Genomic DNA, 16,992 nt, shown 5'->3' with positions numbered 1-16,992 from the left:
TTTCTTTCTTTCTTTCTTTCTTTCTTTCTTTCTTTCTTTCTTTCTTTTTCTTTCTTTCTTTCTTTTTCTTTTCCTTCCTTCCTTCCTTCCTTCCTTCCTTCCTTCCTTCCTTCCTTCCCTCCCTCCCTCGCTCCCTCCCTCCCTCCTTCCTTCCTTCCCTCCCTCCCTCCCTCCCTCGCTCCCTCCCTCCCTCCTTCCTTCCTTCCTTCCTTCCTTTCCTTCTTTTAGAGACAGGGAGAGTGGGAGAGTGGGGAGGGAGGGGTGGGCAGAGGGAGAGAGAATCTTCAGCAGGCCCCTTGCTCAGCGCAGAGCCCAGTGTGGGGCTAGATCTCACGACCCTAAGATCATGACCTGAGCCGGAATCAAGAGCCTGGTGTTTAACTGACCGAGCCACCCAGGCGCCCCTTACCTGTTGGATTTATATGCGTAGTTCCTCCTATCTGAAACATTTGCCTGACGAGTTTGGAAAGAATGTACAGTAAGATGGCTGCTGAGCCTGCATGCAAGAGATTGATTTGGAAAAGTCAGGAACATTTAGTTGTTTTAACAGAGCTGCGGGCCATTCTTGGAGCTCAGTTAGAATCAGTGAGCAGGGAACAGTGGTCCTGCCACCTGCTGGGCAAGTTTTAAAAGGCCACTGGGCATTAGGACAGTCCAATCCTATACACCTCTCAGAAGCTGATTCTACATAAACTATCTATGAAGTCCTCTGTGTGGGAATTACTTCTGTAGCTCCTGGCCCCTAACATAATGTAAGCACAGAACAGATAAGTACTTGCTGACTGATTGATACAGGCTAAATATTCCAGGCTCCAAACAAGCAGTCACTAAGGAAAAAAAATCTTTTAGTCTGAACCATTCAGATTAGCTGAGTAAACTGGTCTCATTCATCTGATGATTTTTGAGACTTTTAAAGTTCTTACAGAGATTCAGTATTATAGAAATCTTAATCCCACTTTAATTCGAACCAGTTTCAGACACATGGTATTGAGACTTGTGATTTCAAAAGCTCACTTTTAACCTCATTTTGAACAACAGAATTATTAATTGTAGGGATTATATACAATTGAGAAAATTGCATTTTCCACCAGACTATTTTTAAGCTAAGAAAATTGATTAGCAAGTGTTTTGGTGTATCTTGTAGTGGGATTATAAAAAGCTGTATTATTTTTAACTCTATGATTATGTGTTACTAAAAAGGGAATTATATATCCTCAAAATTAATCTTTTTATGTAGCATAAAAGTACAAGAAAATCCAGCTGCGTTCCTTAAAGCTCTACAGAAATATGTTGATCCTAACGTTCAGTTGGTAAGTATAGGATAATTTTTGTTTTGATGTATAATTTTTATTTTTTCTTTATATCTAACAGTCTTCTTTCCTTGGAAGAAGGAATGTGAGCACATTCTCCCATGATATGTTTGCAACTGGCTGTGCATTTCCCCAAGAACCCAAGAAAGTATTAATCTTAGTATTTTAATCAATATTTTATTTCCTTTCATATTTCTAATATTAATTTTTAAATAGTTGTTTTTACCCCTATCTCATCCTCTTGGATGTCTACATATTTTTAACTTGCTGGGGGGTCATCTTTTATTTAAGATTTAAGATAAAGTGACTCCCATCGTATCCCATAAATGCTGGGGCCCCTAGTGTTTCAGTGGGTTCTTGGAAGGTTTGGGTTTTTCCGTGTCACCTATGGTGGCTTCCTCTGGGTTCTCGCCTCTTTCCTGAGTGACATTCCCCCTGCGCTGCATCAGCCCCCACAACTGCCTCATTTCCCAAAGCATTGTGTGTGTGCATGGGTGTAGCTGGCTTGGTGGAGGGTTTGAGGCCAAGGCATGATTGGAGCACACCCCAACAATGCAGACAAGTTAAAATTGACATCCTTGTTCTTGGAAATCTCTCAGCCTTTCTTATTTCTTGGAAATGCTTCCTCTTCTCCCAGGCCCCGGCCTCTCACTGCACTGCAGTGTCTTACTCCCTAGCACATGCGTTCGGACTCCCAGCATGCCCCTCCGCATCTCCCGCAAAGCAGCTTAGCCATGTCTGTTTCTCTTTTAGTCAGACACAAAAGCCCGTGGGGATGGTATATTAAACGAAGGGAATTCTGACCCTAAGAGCACTTTTTTCCCCTTAAAAACAAAATAAAACTTAATGAAAGATCGCAAGAATTGTACAAAGAACTCCTATATACCGGTCACCCAGATTCTCCAATTGTTGACATTTTATCATTTCCTTCCTTCCTATATCTGTCTGTCATCTTTTCCCCTGAACCATTTGAGAGTAGGTTACAGACATGATGCCCTATTGCCCTTGAATACTTACTGCATATTCTCTACAAGCAAGGTCACTCTCTTGCAGGACCATAGGACGACCATCAAAAGCAGGAAACAGTAAGACCGGCTAATCCACAGACTCCATTCACATTTCTCCACTTGTCCTCAAAATGTCCTCTCTAGTAAAAGGATCTGGTGCATTGCACTTCATTGTTCTGTCTCTTTAGACCCTCCTTCAATCTGGAACAGTTCACAGTTTTGATGACCTTTCAGTTTTGAAGAGTTATAGATCAGTTATTTTATATAATGTCCCTTAATTTGGGTTTGTCTAATGTTTTATAATTCAATTCAGGTTATGCACTTTCGGCAGGAGTATTACAGCAATGATCCTGTTTTCTTGATACATCCTACTGGGAGGTACCCCATTAATTAAGGTGTTATCTGCCAAGTTTCTGTGTTGTACATCTACTCTTCTCTTTGTAATTAATCAGGTGTTTTTGTTTTTGTTTTTTGCAGAGAGATACTTTGAGACTATGTAAATATCCTGTTTCTCATCAAACTTTTACCTGCTAGTTTCAGAATCCATTGATAACTCTTAATCTGAACCCATTATTACTATGGTGATTGCCAAATGGTGGCTTTCTAATTTCATACATTTAGTATGTAGCATTGTATTTCCTTCTACATTTAGTAGGTAGCATTAGGTTACAAGGAAGAGCTTTCTCTTCTCCCCATTTCTTTGTTCATTTATTTATATCACTATGGATTCATGGTTTCCTATTTTATTTACCAGCTTATCACCTATTACTACTGTTATTTATTTTGATGCTGAAATTGTTCCTAATTTTGTTAGTGGGAGACCCATTCAGATTGGTTTCTGTGTCTTTTTGACATGTCCCCATCTTTTTTGGGACACTTCCTTACTGTCTGGCACAATAAGGTATTCCAAGTTAATCTTGAAGTTTTGCTGCCCAGCCCTGGAATTAGATATTTCTCCAATGAGCCGTGGTAGAGAACAGTATTTAGAAGTCAAAATCTGGTCAACTGGGTGTGCTTATTTGTTACTGGGGTGTCACTGCTCCCTGGCTTTCTCAATGGGCAAAGCTAGGAATATGTGTAGCATGTGTCTATGTGTACTCATAAAGAGTTGACCCTTGAACAATGTGACAGTTAGGGGTACAGACCCCTGCACAGCCAAAAATCCCCGTATGACTTTGGACTCCCACCAAATTTAATTCCTTAGCTGACTGTTGACTGGAAGCCCTATAACATAGTCGATTAACACATATTTTGTATTTTATATATACCATATACTGTATTCTTACAATAAAGTAAGCTAGAGAAAAGAAAATGTTATTAAGAAAATCGTAAGGAAGAGGAGATACATTTACGGTACTGGACTATATTTATCAAAAAATCTGCATACAAATGGACTTGCACAGTTTAAACTTGTGTTGTTCAAGGGTCGACTGTAGATACATACACACTTACATGTATGTTATTACTGTGTGTGTCTATGTATATGTTAAAAACATGTTCACACCTCCAGTTCCAATCCAACAGCGCAGGGATGTGTTCCCCACGTCCATGTTTGTACCTCCCTTCTCTAATGGGGGAAGCATGGCTCCTGTTACTCGCCTACACCCCCACCCCTCGTAGGCAACCCATCTCACTTGTCTCCCACCTTCTCTTGGCCCCACGCCCCGTTGGACCACTGCCTTGTTCTGTCACCTACCTGGCTTGGCCCCAAACTCATAGGATGGAAGGAAGACTTCTAAGAGGATTTTGCTGACAAATATATTTCCCTCTTTTATATAATTAAGTGTAAATAATTTTAGCCCTTGACACTATGATATTTTGAACAGATCTGTAGGTGGAAAATCACTTTATTTGTCCTCTGCTAATCATGACAGTGCCTGTCTTTTCTATAATTTGGCTAAAAGATGGAAAGGAGATGCAGGTAGGCCAGGAGAGGCCCTTTGGAGAGAAACACCTGATAAGAAATAGGGGCGGTGAAAAATACCTGGGGACCTGAAGCTTCTTTCTCCTTATTTTCCCTCCCCCCATATCCCTACTCTCGAGTTGAAGTAAACAAACAAATATTTGTTTGTTTCTTTATTTTGGTTGTCTAGTACCTAGAAAAGACCACTTCGTAAGCTAATCCTCCACTTGGCCTATGTGTGGGTCAGGCTGGGGGAGGAGATGGTGGGGAGTGAGAGCTGCGGAGCCACAGGAAAGGACCAATAAGGGGGCAGGGAGGGAGCTGGAGGAGGAGCTAGGTTGGGGGGCAATTCGGGGAGCCTAACAGAATCAAATCAGAAGAGATGTGCGGCAGGGAAAGCCAAGAGGGATGGGTAGCTTTGGAGCGGGACTGCAAAGCAGGTGGCTGATAAAAGGGCGTTTCAAATGGCTTTGACCAATTGTCAGTGGTTAGGGACCATTTAAGACAACTTTAGGCATGTTAATATTTGCTTCTTCAGAATTTAAGGGCAAGAGATATTTGGAGAATCCATGCATTTATTTTTTTGAGAGAGCACACATGCGCGAGGTTGGGGGGAGGGGCAGAGGGGGAGGGAGAGAGAGACTCTTAAGCAGCCTTGGAGCCTAGGGTGGAGCCTGACTTCGGGGCTCGATCTCACAACCCTGAGATCATGCATGACCTAAGCCAAAATCAAGAGTCGGGCGTTTAACCGACCGAGGTGCCCCTCAGTTTTTGTAAAGCTGCTTCTAAGCATAAGTAAATTGACATTTCTCTTCTTTTTTTTCCTTTTAGGTAATGTGTATCCTGCCTTCTAATCAGAAGAGCTACTATGATTCCATTAAAAAATATCTGAGCTCCGTCTGCCCAGTGCCAAGCCAGTGTGTGCTCATTCGGACCTTGAATAAACAGGGAATGATGATGAGCATCGCCACCAAGATCGCCATGCAAATGGCCTGCAAACTCGGAGGCGAGCTGTGGGCTGTCGAGATCCCTGTGAGCAGTCTGTCACTCTTTTCCTTTTAGCAATCAGTCAGTCCTTTCATTAATTTAACAAATGGGAGCTATTTTCCCATGATCCCAGAAGTGTTTGTTTTGTTTGTTGGGTCTGCCGTCTGTGGGCTCTGGGTTCCGGTGTGACTGGGGACACCATCCAGAAGCTGAGGTGTGGTTCCCGTTGTCCGGGAGCTTCGGGTGAGCTGTTAACAGCATGTTTCGTGACCGAGAATCTGGGTTGGCAGAGACTTGGAGGGCCTTGATCTGGGGCCGCCCTGCTGCTACAGGAAATCTGTGCCCCAGGGTCTCTGCTTTTATCAGCTTTCAGCAGCTGCTGGCCCCCAGAGGAGCTCCGCACCCGGGAGGGGCCTCCCCGGGGCTCGGGCGGCTGGCAGAGCTCTGATCTTGACCTGTGGTGGGAACTGAGAAAGTCCTCTTCTTCCTGAACTATTGGCCACTGTGGAAGGAGGAAGGAGGGGAGGGGATGAGAAGTGAGGGAATGTTGTCCGTTCCCTTACATTTCCATCAGCAGGATGTAGGCGGGGAGCCTCCGCTGCCTCCAGGGGGTGCAGAGCCACTGAGCCGTGAGGGTGCCCTAGACATCTGAAGAATGGGGAATGGACTTCCCCTTCAGGTCCCCACAGCCCAGAGGCGCCGATAAATGACTGACCACCCGCCTGGAACCTCTCCAGCCACCGATGGCACGGGTCCATCTCCCCAAAGGATGGTAGCCACTACAGTGGGGCTCTGAGGCAAAGTGTGCACCACAGGCAACCCTCCACCTTTTAGTCTCTTTGCTTTCTGTTTGAATAGCCTGCTTCCTCAGGCCCTTGGTCTCGCTGGTATATAGCTTCACTTAAACAGTTTAATAACTTAAGGACGGTTTTTTTTTAAAAGTTCATTTAAAAGTTCAAAAGATATTAAATCATCATTTGGGGAAATGATGCCCCATTCCATTAAAACATGAAAAATTTACTTTCACAGTTAAAGTCCCTGATGGTGGTCGGTATCGATGTCTGTAAAGATGAATTCAGCAAGGGAATGGTGGTGGTTGGATTTGTGGCCAGTATTAACCCCGGAATCACCAGGTACTTTTACAATTACCCCAACATATTCTCTAATTATTGTTTGTGGTTTAGCTAAAAACCATATAGCAGGAAACAGTTTGTATTCCTCACTCATTTTAAAAATATGAAACTTTAGTCATAGATTGATTGATAATATTAAGATAATATGTAGCCTTATGAAAAACCTGTATTTATGCATACATCAGGACAAGCTGTCACTCGTATACCTATCACATTCCCAAAATGATGGGTGATGGAAATTCTTACAAATTTGTTTTCTATACATCTGCGCTGTTTTGGGTACTATACCAGGAACTTTACGTACATTATGTCAAGCAGCTGAACTTTGGATTCAGATTGCTTGGATTTGTATCTTGATCTGCCTCTTACTTATTCTGTGTCTGACATCTGGCTATTTAAGCTTGCTGTGCCTCACTTGTAGTTACCCGTAAAACGGGGATGACAATGATGCCTATTTCATAGGGCATGTATGGAAATTACCTAAGATGAAGTGCTTAAAACACAGCCTTAATATGCTCCGTACATGCTTGTTGTTATTAACACTTGCAGAGAGTTGATGTAGTTGTTCATGCAGCTGTTGAAAACATAAGCAAGGTTCAGGGGTAACACATTAAATATTGACTCATAGTACTTAATAAATTGTAGTTCTTAGGATTGTTTCACTATTTGCATGTAAGCAGTGTGTTTTGAGGCTGCAGGCACTGTTTGTGACTATTTTATTCCTGGGTGTAAGCCATTTGATTTACTCCATTAAATTTGTGGTAAGGTGTATATTTGGGGTGGTGAGAAACAGGAAAAGTAGCAGTAATTCATTCCAGGTTGTATGAGATCCCATTTGTCACTTCATTAATCAAGCAGATAAGGGATTTCCAGTTTGTTAGCCACATTCCTAATTGTGTCATTATTGGTTATATAATAATGTCGATGCATACTTAACCACTAAGCCATGACTTTCATTTTCCAAGTGCTTTTATTTAATTAATGACTTTAGCAGGAGAACTTCTGAAATTTAAATAAGTGAATCATGTTCAGATTTCAAGTCCAAAAGGCTCATTGATAGGAGTCGAAGTTTATGCTTGAGAAATCTTTGAATATTTTGAAAGTAGATCTGCTAAACTAATAAATTCCTTTGTAATAATAATAATGTAGTGGCTTCTATTTATTATTGCTTGTTTTGTGCCAAGTACTGTGCTAAATCCTTTATATATATTATCTAATTTAATTTTTACAACCTTATGAGGTAGTAACTACCTTACCACCTTGCGTATTTCCTTGGTACAGATGAAGAAACCAAGGCTTAGGTTCACATGGCTGGTGAGTATGCCAGCCAGGATTTGAACCCAACTATGTCTGATGCCAGCACCATGCTTTAGTTTCTCTTACTAATAAATTTCTTTTGGGGAGGGGAGGTTTTTAATATAATTGTGCTCAAATAGCATATACAAAATCGTGAGCATTAAGTACTACTCATAATGTCTGTTTCTTTTTATTCTGATTGAGGTATAATGACATACAACATTATATCAGTTTCAGTGTTCAAGCTACTGATTGAATATTTGTACATATTGCAAAATGATCACCACAGTAAGTCTAGTTAACATCATCACATACATAGTCATAACATGCATTTTTCTTGTGATGAGGACTTTAAGATCTACTCTTCAGCAACTTTCAAATGTGCAGTAAGTGTTATTAACTGTGCTCACCATGCTGTTCATTACATCCTCAAGACTGACTTATTTTCTATCAGGAAGTTTGTATCCTTCGATCTCCTTCACCCAAGGCCCCCACTCCCACCCCCTGCCTCTGGCAAACACTGGTCTGCTTCTGTATCTAGCTTTTTTTTTCTCTTCTTAATTTCACATACAAGTGAGATCATACAGTACTTGTCTTTCTCTGACTTACTTCACTTAGCCTAATGTCCTCAAGGTCCATCCATGTCATCACAAATAACAAGATTTTATTCTTTTGTGTGGCTAAATAGTATTTTGTGTGTGCGCGCGCGCGTGTGCGGGCTCACACACGAGTGTGTCGCGTCATCTTTATCCATTCTTCCGTCAGTGGACACTTAGGTTGTTCTGTTTCTTCATTTAATCCTCATGCATGTTTATAGAAGATGTTTGGAATTTGAACTTCACTTTTGCGTTTTTCTCACTTTAGGTGGTTTTCTCGCTGTATCCTCCAGAGAACAACAACTGATGTTGCAGATTGCTTAAAAGTTTTCATGACTGGTACTCAAAGTATGGCGGTGGGGGTGGGCTCTGAGCACTATTCTTTCTGACCCAGAGTCTGGGTGCCCATAGCAGACCAGCCGGTGGAAGCAGATGCCCTAAGCCTGCCTGAGGCGACTGTCACCCGGTGGGAGATTCCCAATGCTGTGTCCTGTGCCCCCTGCTCACAGATGCTATAGAATCTACATGTGTCATCTGTGTGTGATAAACAGAAAGCCAAGGGAAGCTACTTTGTAGCTGCTAGTGGCTCTGGCAAGCAGTGCAAAGACCAAAGGAATCTACCCCAGAGGAACAAGGATTGTGACAGAGTGGTGTGAGGTCTAGAACTAGGAAGGAAGCCTTTGGGGCCAGGATAGGAATGATGGCAGATGAAGTGCGGCATAACAGGAGAAGATGGGAAAGAAGGCAGGCGAGGAAGGGCGCCTTCTTCAGGGTGGGAGGCGGTGGGAAGAGCATCTGGAGCTCCCGTCCCCGTCTGCTCCCCAGCCCTGGTCGGGGTCTGGCTTTGGCGCTCCCTCGCAGTGCAGCTCCAGTTCACTTCCTCTCCTGATGCACATTTTCCCATCTATAAACTTCGGGGACGGGGGGAGGTTGTAAATATTGTTTCCTAAAAAAGTGAATTTGGTGATATGTGTTGGTTATGGCCTTACCTATATGATCATCTTCTATTGAACTAAAATGAATTTCCCAGACAATAAACTCTTCTAAAACAATTGCCCCAAATATACATGAAAATAAGTATTATATTATTTTGCCCTCACTTCAGAACTTGATCCTTTTTCTAAGTAGTTGTGAAAAATTTGTGTTGAGTAGAAGTTACTGTCTGGTCTCTGTCTTGGGGCGGTTTCTGGTTGGAGTGGGTGGAAATGTTCTCAGAGTTCGCATTGTCGGGGCAACTCAGAAGCGAATTGGGTGAGTCCATGGTAAGAGATGCTTTCAGAGGGGCGGCCATGTCCTTTCCTTATGTCTTCGTATTTATGCTCGGTGGAGAAGAAAATGACATGAAATTATCCAGTCTGTATCTATTGATAGCATTTAAAAAAGACTCGGAGGAACTAAATTAGTATTAATTTGGTTTTGGGAATTTGTATGTCTATTGCATGACTTCATTTATTGCTTAAATATTAAAATGTCACTACAGAGGTGTATGCTCAGTTTAAGAAGATGTTATACCATAGAAACCATTATGATTCCTCAAATAGCTGAGATGCCAAATGTTCCCTAAAGTTACCCGCTTTTATATTATTGCAGTTACAACTCACGTTAGGAATTACCCTCTTTTATAGTGGTCCATAGTAACGGACTTCTCTTAAAACATTGAACTCTAAGAGGATGTTATTCTTTGTTGGCATCGGATGAGCCATTCTCTTCTCACCAACAACACATTCTGCAGGAGCACTCAACAGATGGTGCAAGCACAACCATGCTCCGCCTGCGCGCATAGTGGTGTACCGGGATGGGGTAGGGGACGGTCAGCTGAAAACACTGATTGAATACGAAGTTCCGCAGCTGCTGAGCAGTGTGACAGAAGCAAGTTCAAATACCAGGTATTCAATTACCGTTCTTTCCCCACACTCGCGATGATAGCACATTGATTATAACTATTAAAATGAGTATGGCTCTGTGTTTGCTTCCTGTGGGTACAGTCGGATGGTTAGATTTCCCCTGGCTTTGGAGCATAGTCAGGTTGCCCTTCCGTGAATAGGGTGGGGTGAGTCCGGGTGGGGGCACCTGGAGGAAGGCAGGTGTCCTGCAAAACAGCTCACGCGGAGATTCAGCAGGAAGGCCACGGGGCTGCTGGCGGGGAAGATGCTTCATGCATATTGATAAGCAGCGGGACTGAACAAGCTGTGGTTTGAAATTCAAGGCCCAAATCAACAGCCAGGGCTAAAGCCCCTCAAGTGCAGGCCCTGGTGTGTGGCTAAGGTCGGTGGGAGGTGCTGAAAGCAGTGGAGGGCAGGTCCAGCTGGGCTGCCGATGATCAGACCACCCTAAACACCTTGCTCCGTCGCCACATTTCTAGATTCAGTGGTGCGGTACATTTTCCTCAGTGAGTGTGTCAAGTGTCAGGTGCAAGGAAAATATTAGAACTGACAAACGGGGGAGGATGATAATCTTAATTGGCTTCTTAAAATATTCGGAGAGCATCTTACTCCAAGCAGAGCACCGCATTCGTCTGCTGGGTGACACCGTCAGCACCACCGGCAATCAAAATTGCCACCGTGAGCCACGGAGGAGCTGAGCCTGGATCTCATCAGGGACTGTCAGCGAGGACGGAGAGCATAATGGCTTGGGGGCAGTGTCGCCTGCAGCTGCATCCAGACCCTCACAGCCCAAATCTCTCCCTCCCCACTGACCTCAGGTGACTGTGTCTATTCAGAATCACAAGCATTCAATTTAGGGCTAGCAGGAACACATTTAGCAGCTGACAGAGCTAAGGAGTTTTCTTGCAATATGACATCAACTTTTAAAAGTTTCAATATTCTAAACAATAATTATTTTTTAAATAAAATGCTTAAAGTGAGATTTCCCCATAGTCTTTGCATCCCAGAGGTTCCTTTGGGAAAGATGGCCAGTATTTGGACTTGGTTTTACCAAATCCTGACTTTAATCCTTGGTCATTCAACATTTGGCCCAAATGTACATTTGGTCCATCCATCCGTTCTCCCAGGCATGTGTCCTGCAGGATTCAGGAGTGATGATTGAGGAGTAAGAGGAACTTGTGGGTCTCTTGCTATTCAGAAATTGAGAGGAAGGGTGAAGGTGAAATAGGACTATTGCTAATGGAAAAAAGGAAATCTTTTGTCTCCATGGAAAATTCTGGAAAATCTTCCTTTAGAAGTGCTAGTTGGAGCTCATTGCCTTACTAACCATTCCCCACTGTCCTGTTCAAGTGATATAAACCAGCCAGGTGAGTGGACATGCCATACTTTTGCCACAAATAAGAATCTCTAATTTTGAAAACTGTGTATCTCGGTGCAGGGGGTTGGGGGAGTTGAGGTTGGGGGTAATTTTGACTTTCTTCATTTTTGCAGTGTTTTTCTAATGAGTGAATTATTTTATCTAGAAATTGCCAAGAAAGATGAATAGAAAGCTGCAAGCTTGGTTTTGGTTCTCTGCATCTCACTTTTTGCCTTTCTGGTTCCAAGCGCCAAACTGTCGGTGATTGTGGTCAGGAAGAAGTGCGCGCCGCGGTTCTTCACCGAAGTGAACCGGTCGTTGCAGAACCCGCCGCTCGGCACCGTGGTGGACTCAGAAGCCACACGCCCTGAATGGCATGTTATGTTCGAAAGCCGGTTTTCAATGAAACGTTCGCTGTGTGTTCTTCGAGTCAGGCCTCTTTCTCACATTCCTGCCGGTTTTCCCCCAGGTACGACTTCTACTTGATCAGTCAGGCTGCCGGCCGGGGAACGATTACTCCCACCCACTATAACGTCATCTATGACGACAATGGCTTGAAGCCTGACCACATGCAGAGACTCACCTTCAAACTGTGCCACGTGTACTACAACTGGCCGGTGAGTGACGCTGTGGGACGCCGACGCTCAGTGCTCCTGCCCGGTGAAGTCACCCAACTCCCCCAGCACAGCGCCTGACTTCACGAAGGAGGAATGCATGCATGCATGCATGCAGGAATGAATGAATGAATGAGTTCTGAGTCCACAGTGGGAGAAACCCAGTCTGTCATAGAAACGAAGCAGCAATAACTGTTAACGTTATTATTATTACTTAGAACATTAGTATTTATCATTTCCAGGGGACTTTATTCTATGCATTCTCTTATGCAAGCCGGGGAGGAAATCGGGGTCGTGTTATTTCCAAATTGCAGTTGAGGAAATCGAAGCCAGCTCAGACACTGTGTCTGGTGGGAACGTAAGGACGCGTCTGTTCTGTGTTTCCGTGCACGAAGCCCAGGGCTGCTCTCAAAGTCCGAGGCCAAGGTTTGTTCTGAGCCCCTTGGAGCCTCAAGTCACAGGAAACTTAGCGCTAAGTGTGATGGCTCCCAGCTGGTGGGAGCCAGACTGGCCCTTCGCCCCATCTCGCCCGCTGAGCCTGTACTCCCCGTGATGCGGTTGCCCTTTGTCGACTGAGTTTAGTTAAGTCTACTCGCGAATGCCTTCGACTGTGTATGGAATTAGCAGAGGCTAAAACTCAGGAACATAGATTATTTTGAAGAACAGGTTAACCTCTTAATTGCTGTCAATACGTTTTCTCCTCAGGGCTTAATCAGTATCCCAGCCCCGTGTCAGTACGCGCACAAGCTGACCTTCCTGGTGGCACAGAGCGTTCACAAAGAACCGAGTCTGGAATTAGCCAACTCTCTCTTCTACCTGTGATGACGGGAACCACGGGCGTCCCTAGATGAGCAGTCTGAGGAGTAGTGGGTGGATTTTGTGTGAACCTGCCACAAGTGCGAGCCTGTGACCGGGGAAAGGAGACTGAGCTTACTTGTAACTTTTGGAAAAACACCCAACACAGCTTCATCTGAAATGGCTCAAGAGAAATGTATAGTGTTTTATTTTGAAGAGTTTTCTGCTCGCAGTTAATTCTTATGCTGGTAGATGGAATTAAAAGGTACCATCATCTGTAAGTAATTCCACAAAGCTGAATATCCTTTAAGAAAATAAGCGTTTGCAAGATGTTTTTGATGGTAGGGAAATGGGGTCTAATTTCCACCCTAAATTTCGCGGAAGTTTTGTTAGATAATATTGTAGAACGTTTTGTAGCGTGGTTCAAATAGTTATTAGAAAATAAAGAAAATTCAGAGCATCGTGTATGTGTTTACCATTGTTTGGATTTCAGTTGAAGCTACATGCAAACCTCATGATTGGTTTTCAGCACAGACTTACCCGCTAAACCACACCACCACCACTCGGAGTGATATTTCTAAATCGGAACATACCACCTGCTCTCATGAAGGTACTTGATTTCACTTAAAAGCAGGTGCTCTCACTGATGACCTTGCTTCCCACGGCACTGAGAAAACGGATTCCACAAGAAGAGAGCTGGCCCAGGCCCTGTCCCCTCCCCCCACCGCAGGGCAACTGTGTGCGGAGCCCCCCCCCGCCCCGCGCCGCCCCTGTCATCACAAATGAACCATGTCTCTGCTCGTGCGGGTACCAAATCCCGCTCCCGCTGACCTAGGAAGGGAGCTGCTCCTGGAATTCTTCCTCTCCCCCCTGCAGCAGCCCTTCTTCCCTCACCCTGGATCATCCGTGGTATCATCACCCATAGGCTGTTAGTCCTCCCATCCTAAAGACGAAACTACTTCCTCCTCCAGTGACCACCCCATTTCTTGGCTCCTCTTTATAGAAAAACTTCTCAGAGAGTAGTCGATGCTTCATCTATCAAATTCCTTACTCCAATCAGAATTCACCACACCCACTACAGCAACGTGGCTTTTGTCAAGGTCACTAATGACCTCCTCTTTGCTAAACTGGATTGTCCGTTCTTGGGCCTTGCCTTCCTAAGGGATCCCAGCATCTGACCCGGCTGGTCATTTCCACCATCCGCGACACTTGAGTGGCCTCTAGGATGACACATTTTCCCGGTTTTTCTTCTACTGTGTCAGTCCCTCATTCTCCCTCTGTCTCCTTTGCTGGCTGCTCATCTTATCATCTAGAATGACCATTTCACAGGTGATAAAACAGGACTAAAGTTGCCATGTGGCTCACCCAAGTTTATAAGATCAATAAATTGTAGAGCTAAAATTTGTCCTCAGGTATGTTTGACTCCAAAACCTGTGAGATGAACCATAAGCCTACTGCCTTAATAACAGGTTCTATAAGGTTTTAAAAATTTCTCGCTGAGTTTTTATGTGAGAAAGTGTCTCATATAGTTCAAGTTGGCGTGATATACAAGTCTTTGGAGGGAAGCACTGCACCAATCCAGAGTGGCTGTGTTTTTGTTTTGATGTTGTTGTTTTCTTCTTTCCAAGTGCGGGGATGCTATAAAGTGCCACTAACCTAGCAGCCACCTTGTATAAATCAACATGCCGCGTTTAGATTAGCAATACAGAGGCCTGGAGAACTCCTTACTCTTTTACCCATGAAGCACCGCCCAAGACAGTGGCTCCATACCATTTTATCCCACCAGGGGGCACACAAGAACCATCATATGGGCAGAGCCTGGCCTCTTTGCCCACGTGGTGCCAGAGAGAGTGGAAGAACGGTCAAGTAATCTTGGACAGGGCAACAAGGGATTAGAAAAATCTTCATCTGTGCTCTGGGTCCGACACTTTTGGCTGTGGAATGTGGAATGCGATAATCTCCCCTCTCTGAGGCCCAGTTACCCAATCTGTAATAAGAGAAGGGGGTGGTATAGATCAGTGGTGCTCAACCTTGGAAATGATAGAACTTCCCACATGTAAAAGCTCTTTAAAAAAATACAAATGTCTAGGCCCACCTCAAGAAATAGTGATTTAATCAGTCTGACGTGCAGCCTGATCATCTGAATATTTTAAATTTCTGCAGGTGATTCAGATGGTTAGCCAGGGTTGAAGACTTCTGGTCTGGAGCAGTACTAGGTTTGAATCCCAGAACCACTGCTTACTAGCTGTATGACCTGGTCAAGTTACTTAACCTTGCTGAGCCTTAGTGTATCAACTTGTAAAGACACCTAACAACGTCCGAATTGTAGGGTTTTTATAAGGATTAGAAATATCAAATCTAAAGTATCTGGCTTTAGGGCGCCTGGGTAGCTCAGTCGGATGAACATCTATTTTCGGCTCAGGTCCCAAGACCCTGGGATCAAGCCCCCACATCGGGCTCCCTGCTCAGTGGAAAGTCTGTTTCTCCCTCTCCCTTTGCTGCTCCCCCTGCTTGTGCTCTCTTTCTGTCAAATAAATAAAATCTTTAAAAAATAAAGTATCTGGCTTTAATTAAGAACAGCATATTATTACACCTCATGAGAGGAAAAGAATCATAGAAATACCATAGGGTATTTACCCAGGGAAACGAAAACACTAACTCAAAATATATGCACCCCTATGTTTATTGCAGCATTATTAACAATAGCCATGGAAACAACCTAAGTCTCCATCAGTAGATGAATGGATAAGGAAAATGTGTATATGTACAGAATAGAATATTACACAGCCATAAAAAAGGATGAGATCATGCCATTTGAGACAACATGGAAGGATCTAGAGGGTATTATGCTAAGGACAAGTCAGGCTGAGAAAGACATACGAGTCCACTCATAAATGGAATTAAAAAGTAAATAAACAAAAAACCAGAATCAGAACTATAAATACAGAGAACAAACTGATAGTTGCTGGGGGTGGGGGTGGGCAAAATGGGTGAAGGGGAGAAGGAGATATAGGCCTCTAGTTACAGAATGAGTATAAGGAATGCAGTAAATGATATTGTGATAGCGATGTAATGGGACAGATTGTAGCTTTACTTGTGGTGAGCAAAGCATATGTATAAACTTGTCAAATCACTATGTTGGACACCTGAAAATAATGTCACATTGTGTGTCAACTATACGCAAAAAAAAAAAAAGGATCAAATAACAATTTAGTTGACAAATACTCGGGTATATATAATGTGCTAGGAAACATTCTAAGTTCTGAATTCTTCTACAATCCCATTTAAGGGAAAGCTCAATATTTTCTCTCTATATAAGCAGCCTACCACTTGCTCTTTTATGGAGAAGGTTTTTTGGTTTTGTTTTTATTTCAACGGTGAGGAGACTTTGAAGAGAGTATACTTTAAATACATTGCCATGGCATCCAAGAGGTGCCCCACTCAGATCTCCCTTAGCTGGCTGACAGGGTCCACCACAGTGTTGATGAGGCAGGATCCCCCCAGCTGCTCCTAGCCGCTGACTGAGCTCAGCAGAGGTACTAGGTTTGGGCCATTTCTGCCCAGCATGGGAATCCCCTGTTGGGCAGTCTTTGCTAGAGTATTCCTTTTTGACCAAACCAGGGCTTTCTGAGAACTGCCCAGTAGTTTGGGGGCTCTTCCAACCTTTTAAATATTGGGCTTTGAGTTAGCAATTTTCCATGGGACAATTTACTCTTAAACCTTTCTAACACACTTAAAGATCTCAGACATGGAATGTCAACTGCTTTTGAGAACTATTGTCAAATGTTTGAGTTTTGTTGCTCAGATGAACCTGCACTTTTCGCTTTCAATTTGATCCGGTGTCCACTGGCCAGGAATAACCTAACAGTGCCCACGAGAAAGATGAGATAGGGACTCATTTCAAAGGGGGAGAGGCCAAGCGCAACTGAAGATTTTTTTTTCTATTTTATTTTATTTTTCCTTTAACTTTTTTATTGTTATGCTAATCACCATACATTACATCATTAGTTTTTGATGTAGTGTTCCATGATGCATTGTTTGTGCATAACACCCAGTGCTCCATGCAGAACGTGCCCTCTTTAAACCCATCACCAGGCTAACCCATCCTCCC

General features: G+C 43.6%; 1 protein-coding gene across 1 annotated transcript in view; it reads left to right on the top strand.

Annotated features, from left to right (window-relative positions):
* The window catches only part of PIWIL4 (piwi like RNA-mediated gene silencing 4), a 44,278-nt gene extending 30,933 nt beyond the window's left edge, over window positions 1-13,345 (top strand). The window contains exons 13-20 of the mRNA XM_073887136.1: window positions 1,238-1,310; window positions 5,052-5,252; window positions 6,237-6,340; window positions 8,501-8,571; window positions 9,965-10,118; window positions 11,721-11,846; window positions 11,942-12,089; window positions 12,792-13,345. Of these exons, the coding sequence (XP_073743237.1) occupies window positions 1,238-1,310; window positions 5,052-5,252; window positions 6,237-6,340; window positions 8,501-8,571; window positions 9,965-10,118; window positions 11,721-11,846; window positions 11,942-12,089; window positions 12,792-12,908 (994 nt within the window). The 3' untranslated portion in view covers window positions 12,909-13,345. The remainder of the gene's footprint in view (window positions 1-1,237; window positions 1,311-5,051; window positions 5,253-6,236; window positions 6,341-8,500; window positions 8,572-9,964; window positions 10,119-11,720; window positions 11,847-11,941; window positions 12,090-12,791) is intronic.
* The last annotated feature ends 3,647 nt before the right edge of the window (window positions 13,346-16,992 follow it).

The sequence above is a fragment of the Callorhinus ursinus genome, unplaced genomic scaffold, assembly GCF_003265705.2.
Source record: "Callorhinus ursinus isolate GAN/ISIS: 27379988/994484 unplaced genomic scaffold, GSC_fseal_2.0 scaffold76, whole genome shotgun sequence".
Lineage (NCBI taxonomy): Eukaryota > Metazoa > Chordata > Mammalia > Carnivora > Otariidae > Callorhinus > Callorhinus ursinus.
Note: the sequence above shows the minus strand (reverse complement) of the source record. Positions and strands in the feature narration are given on the sequence as shown.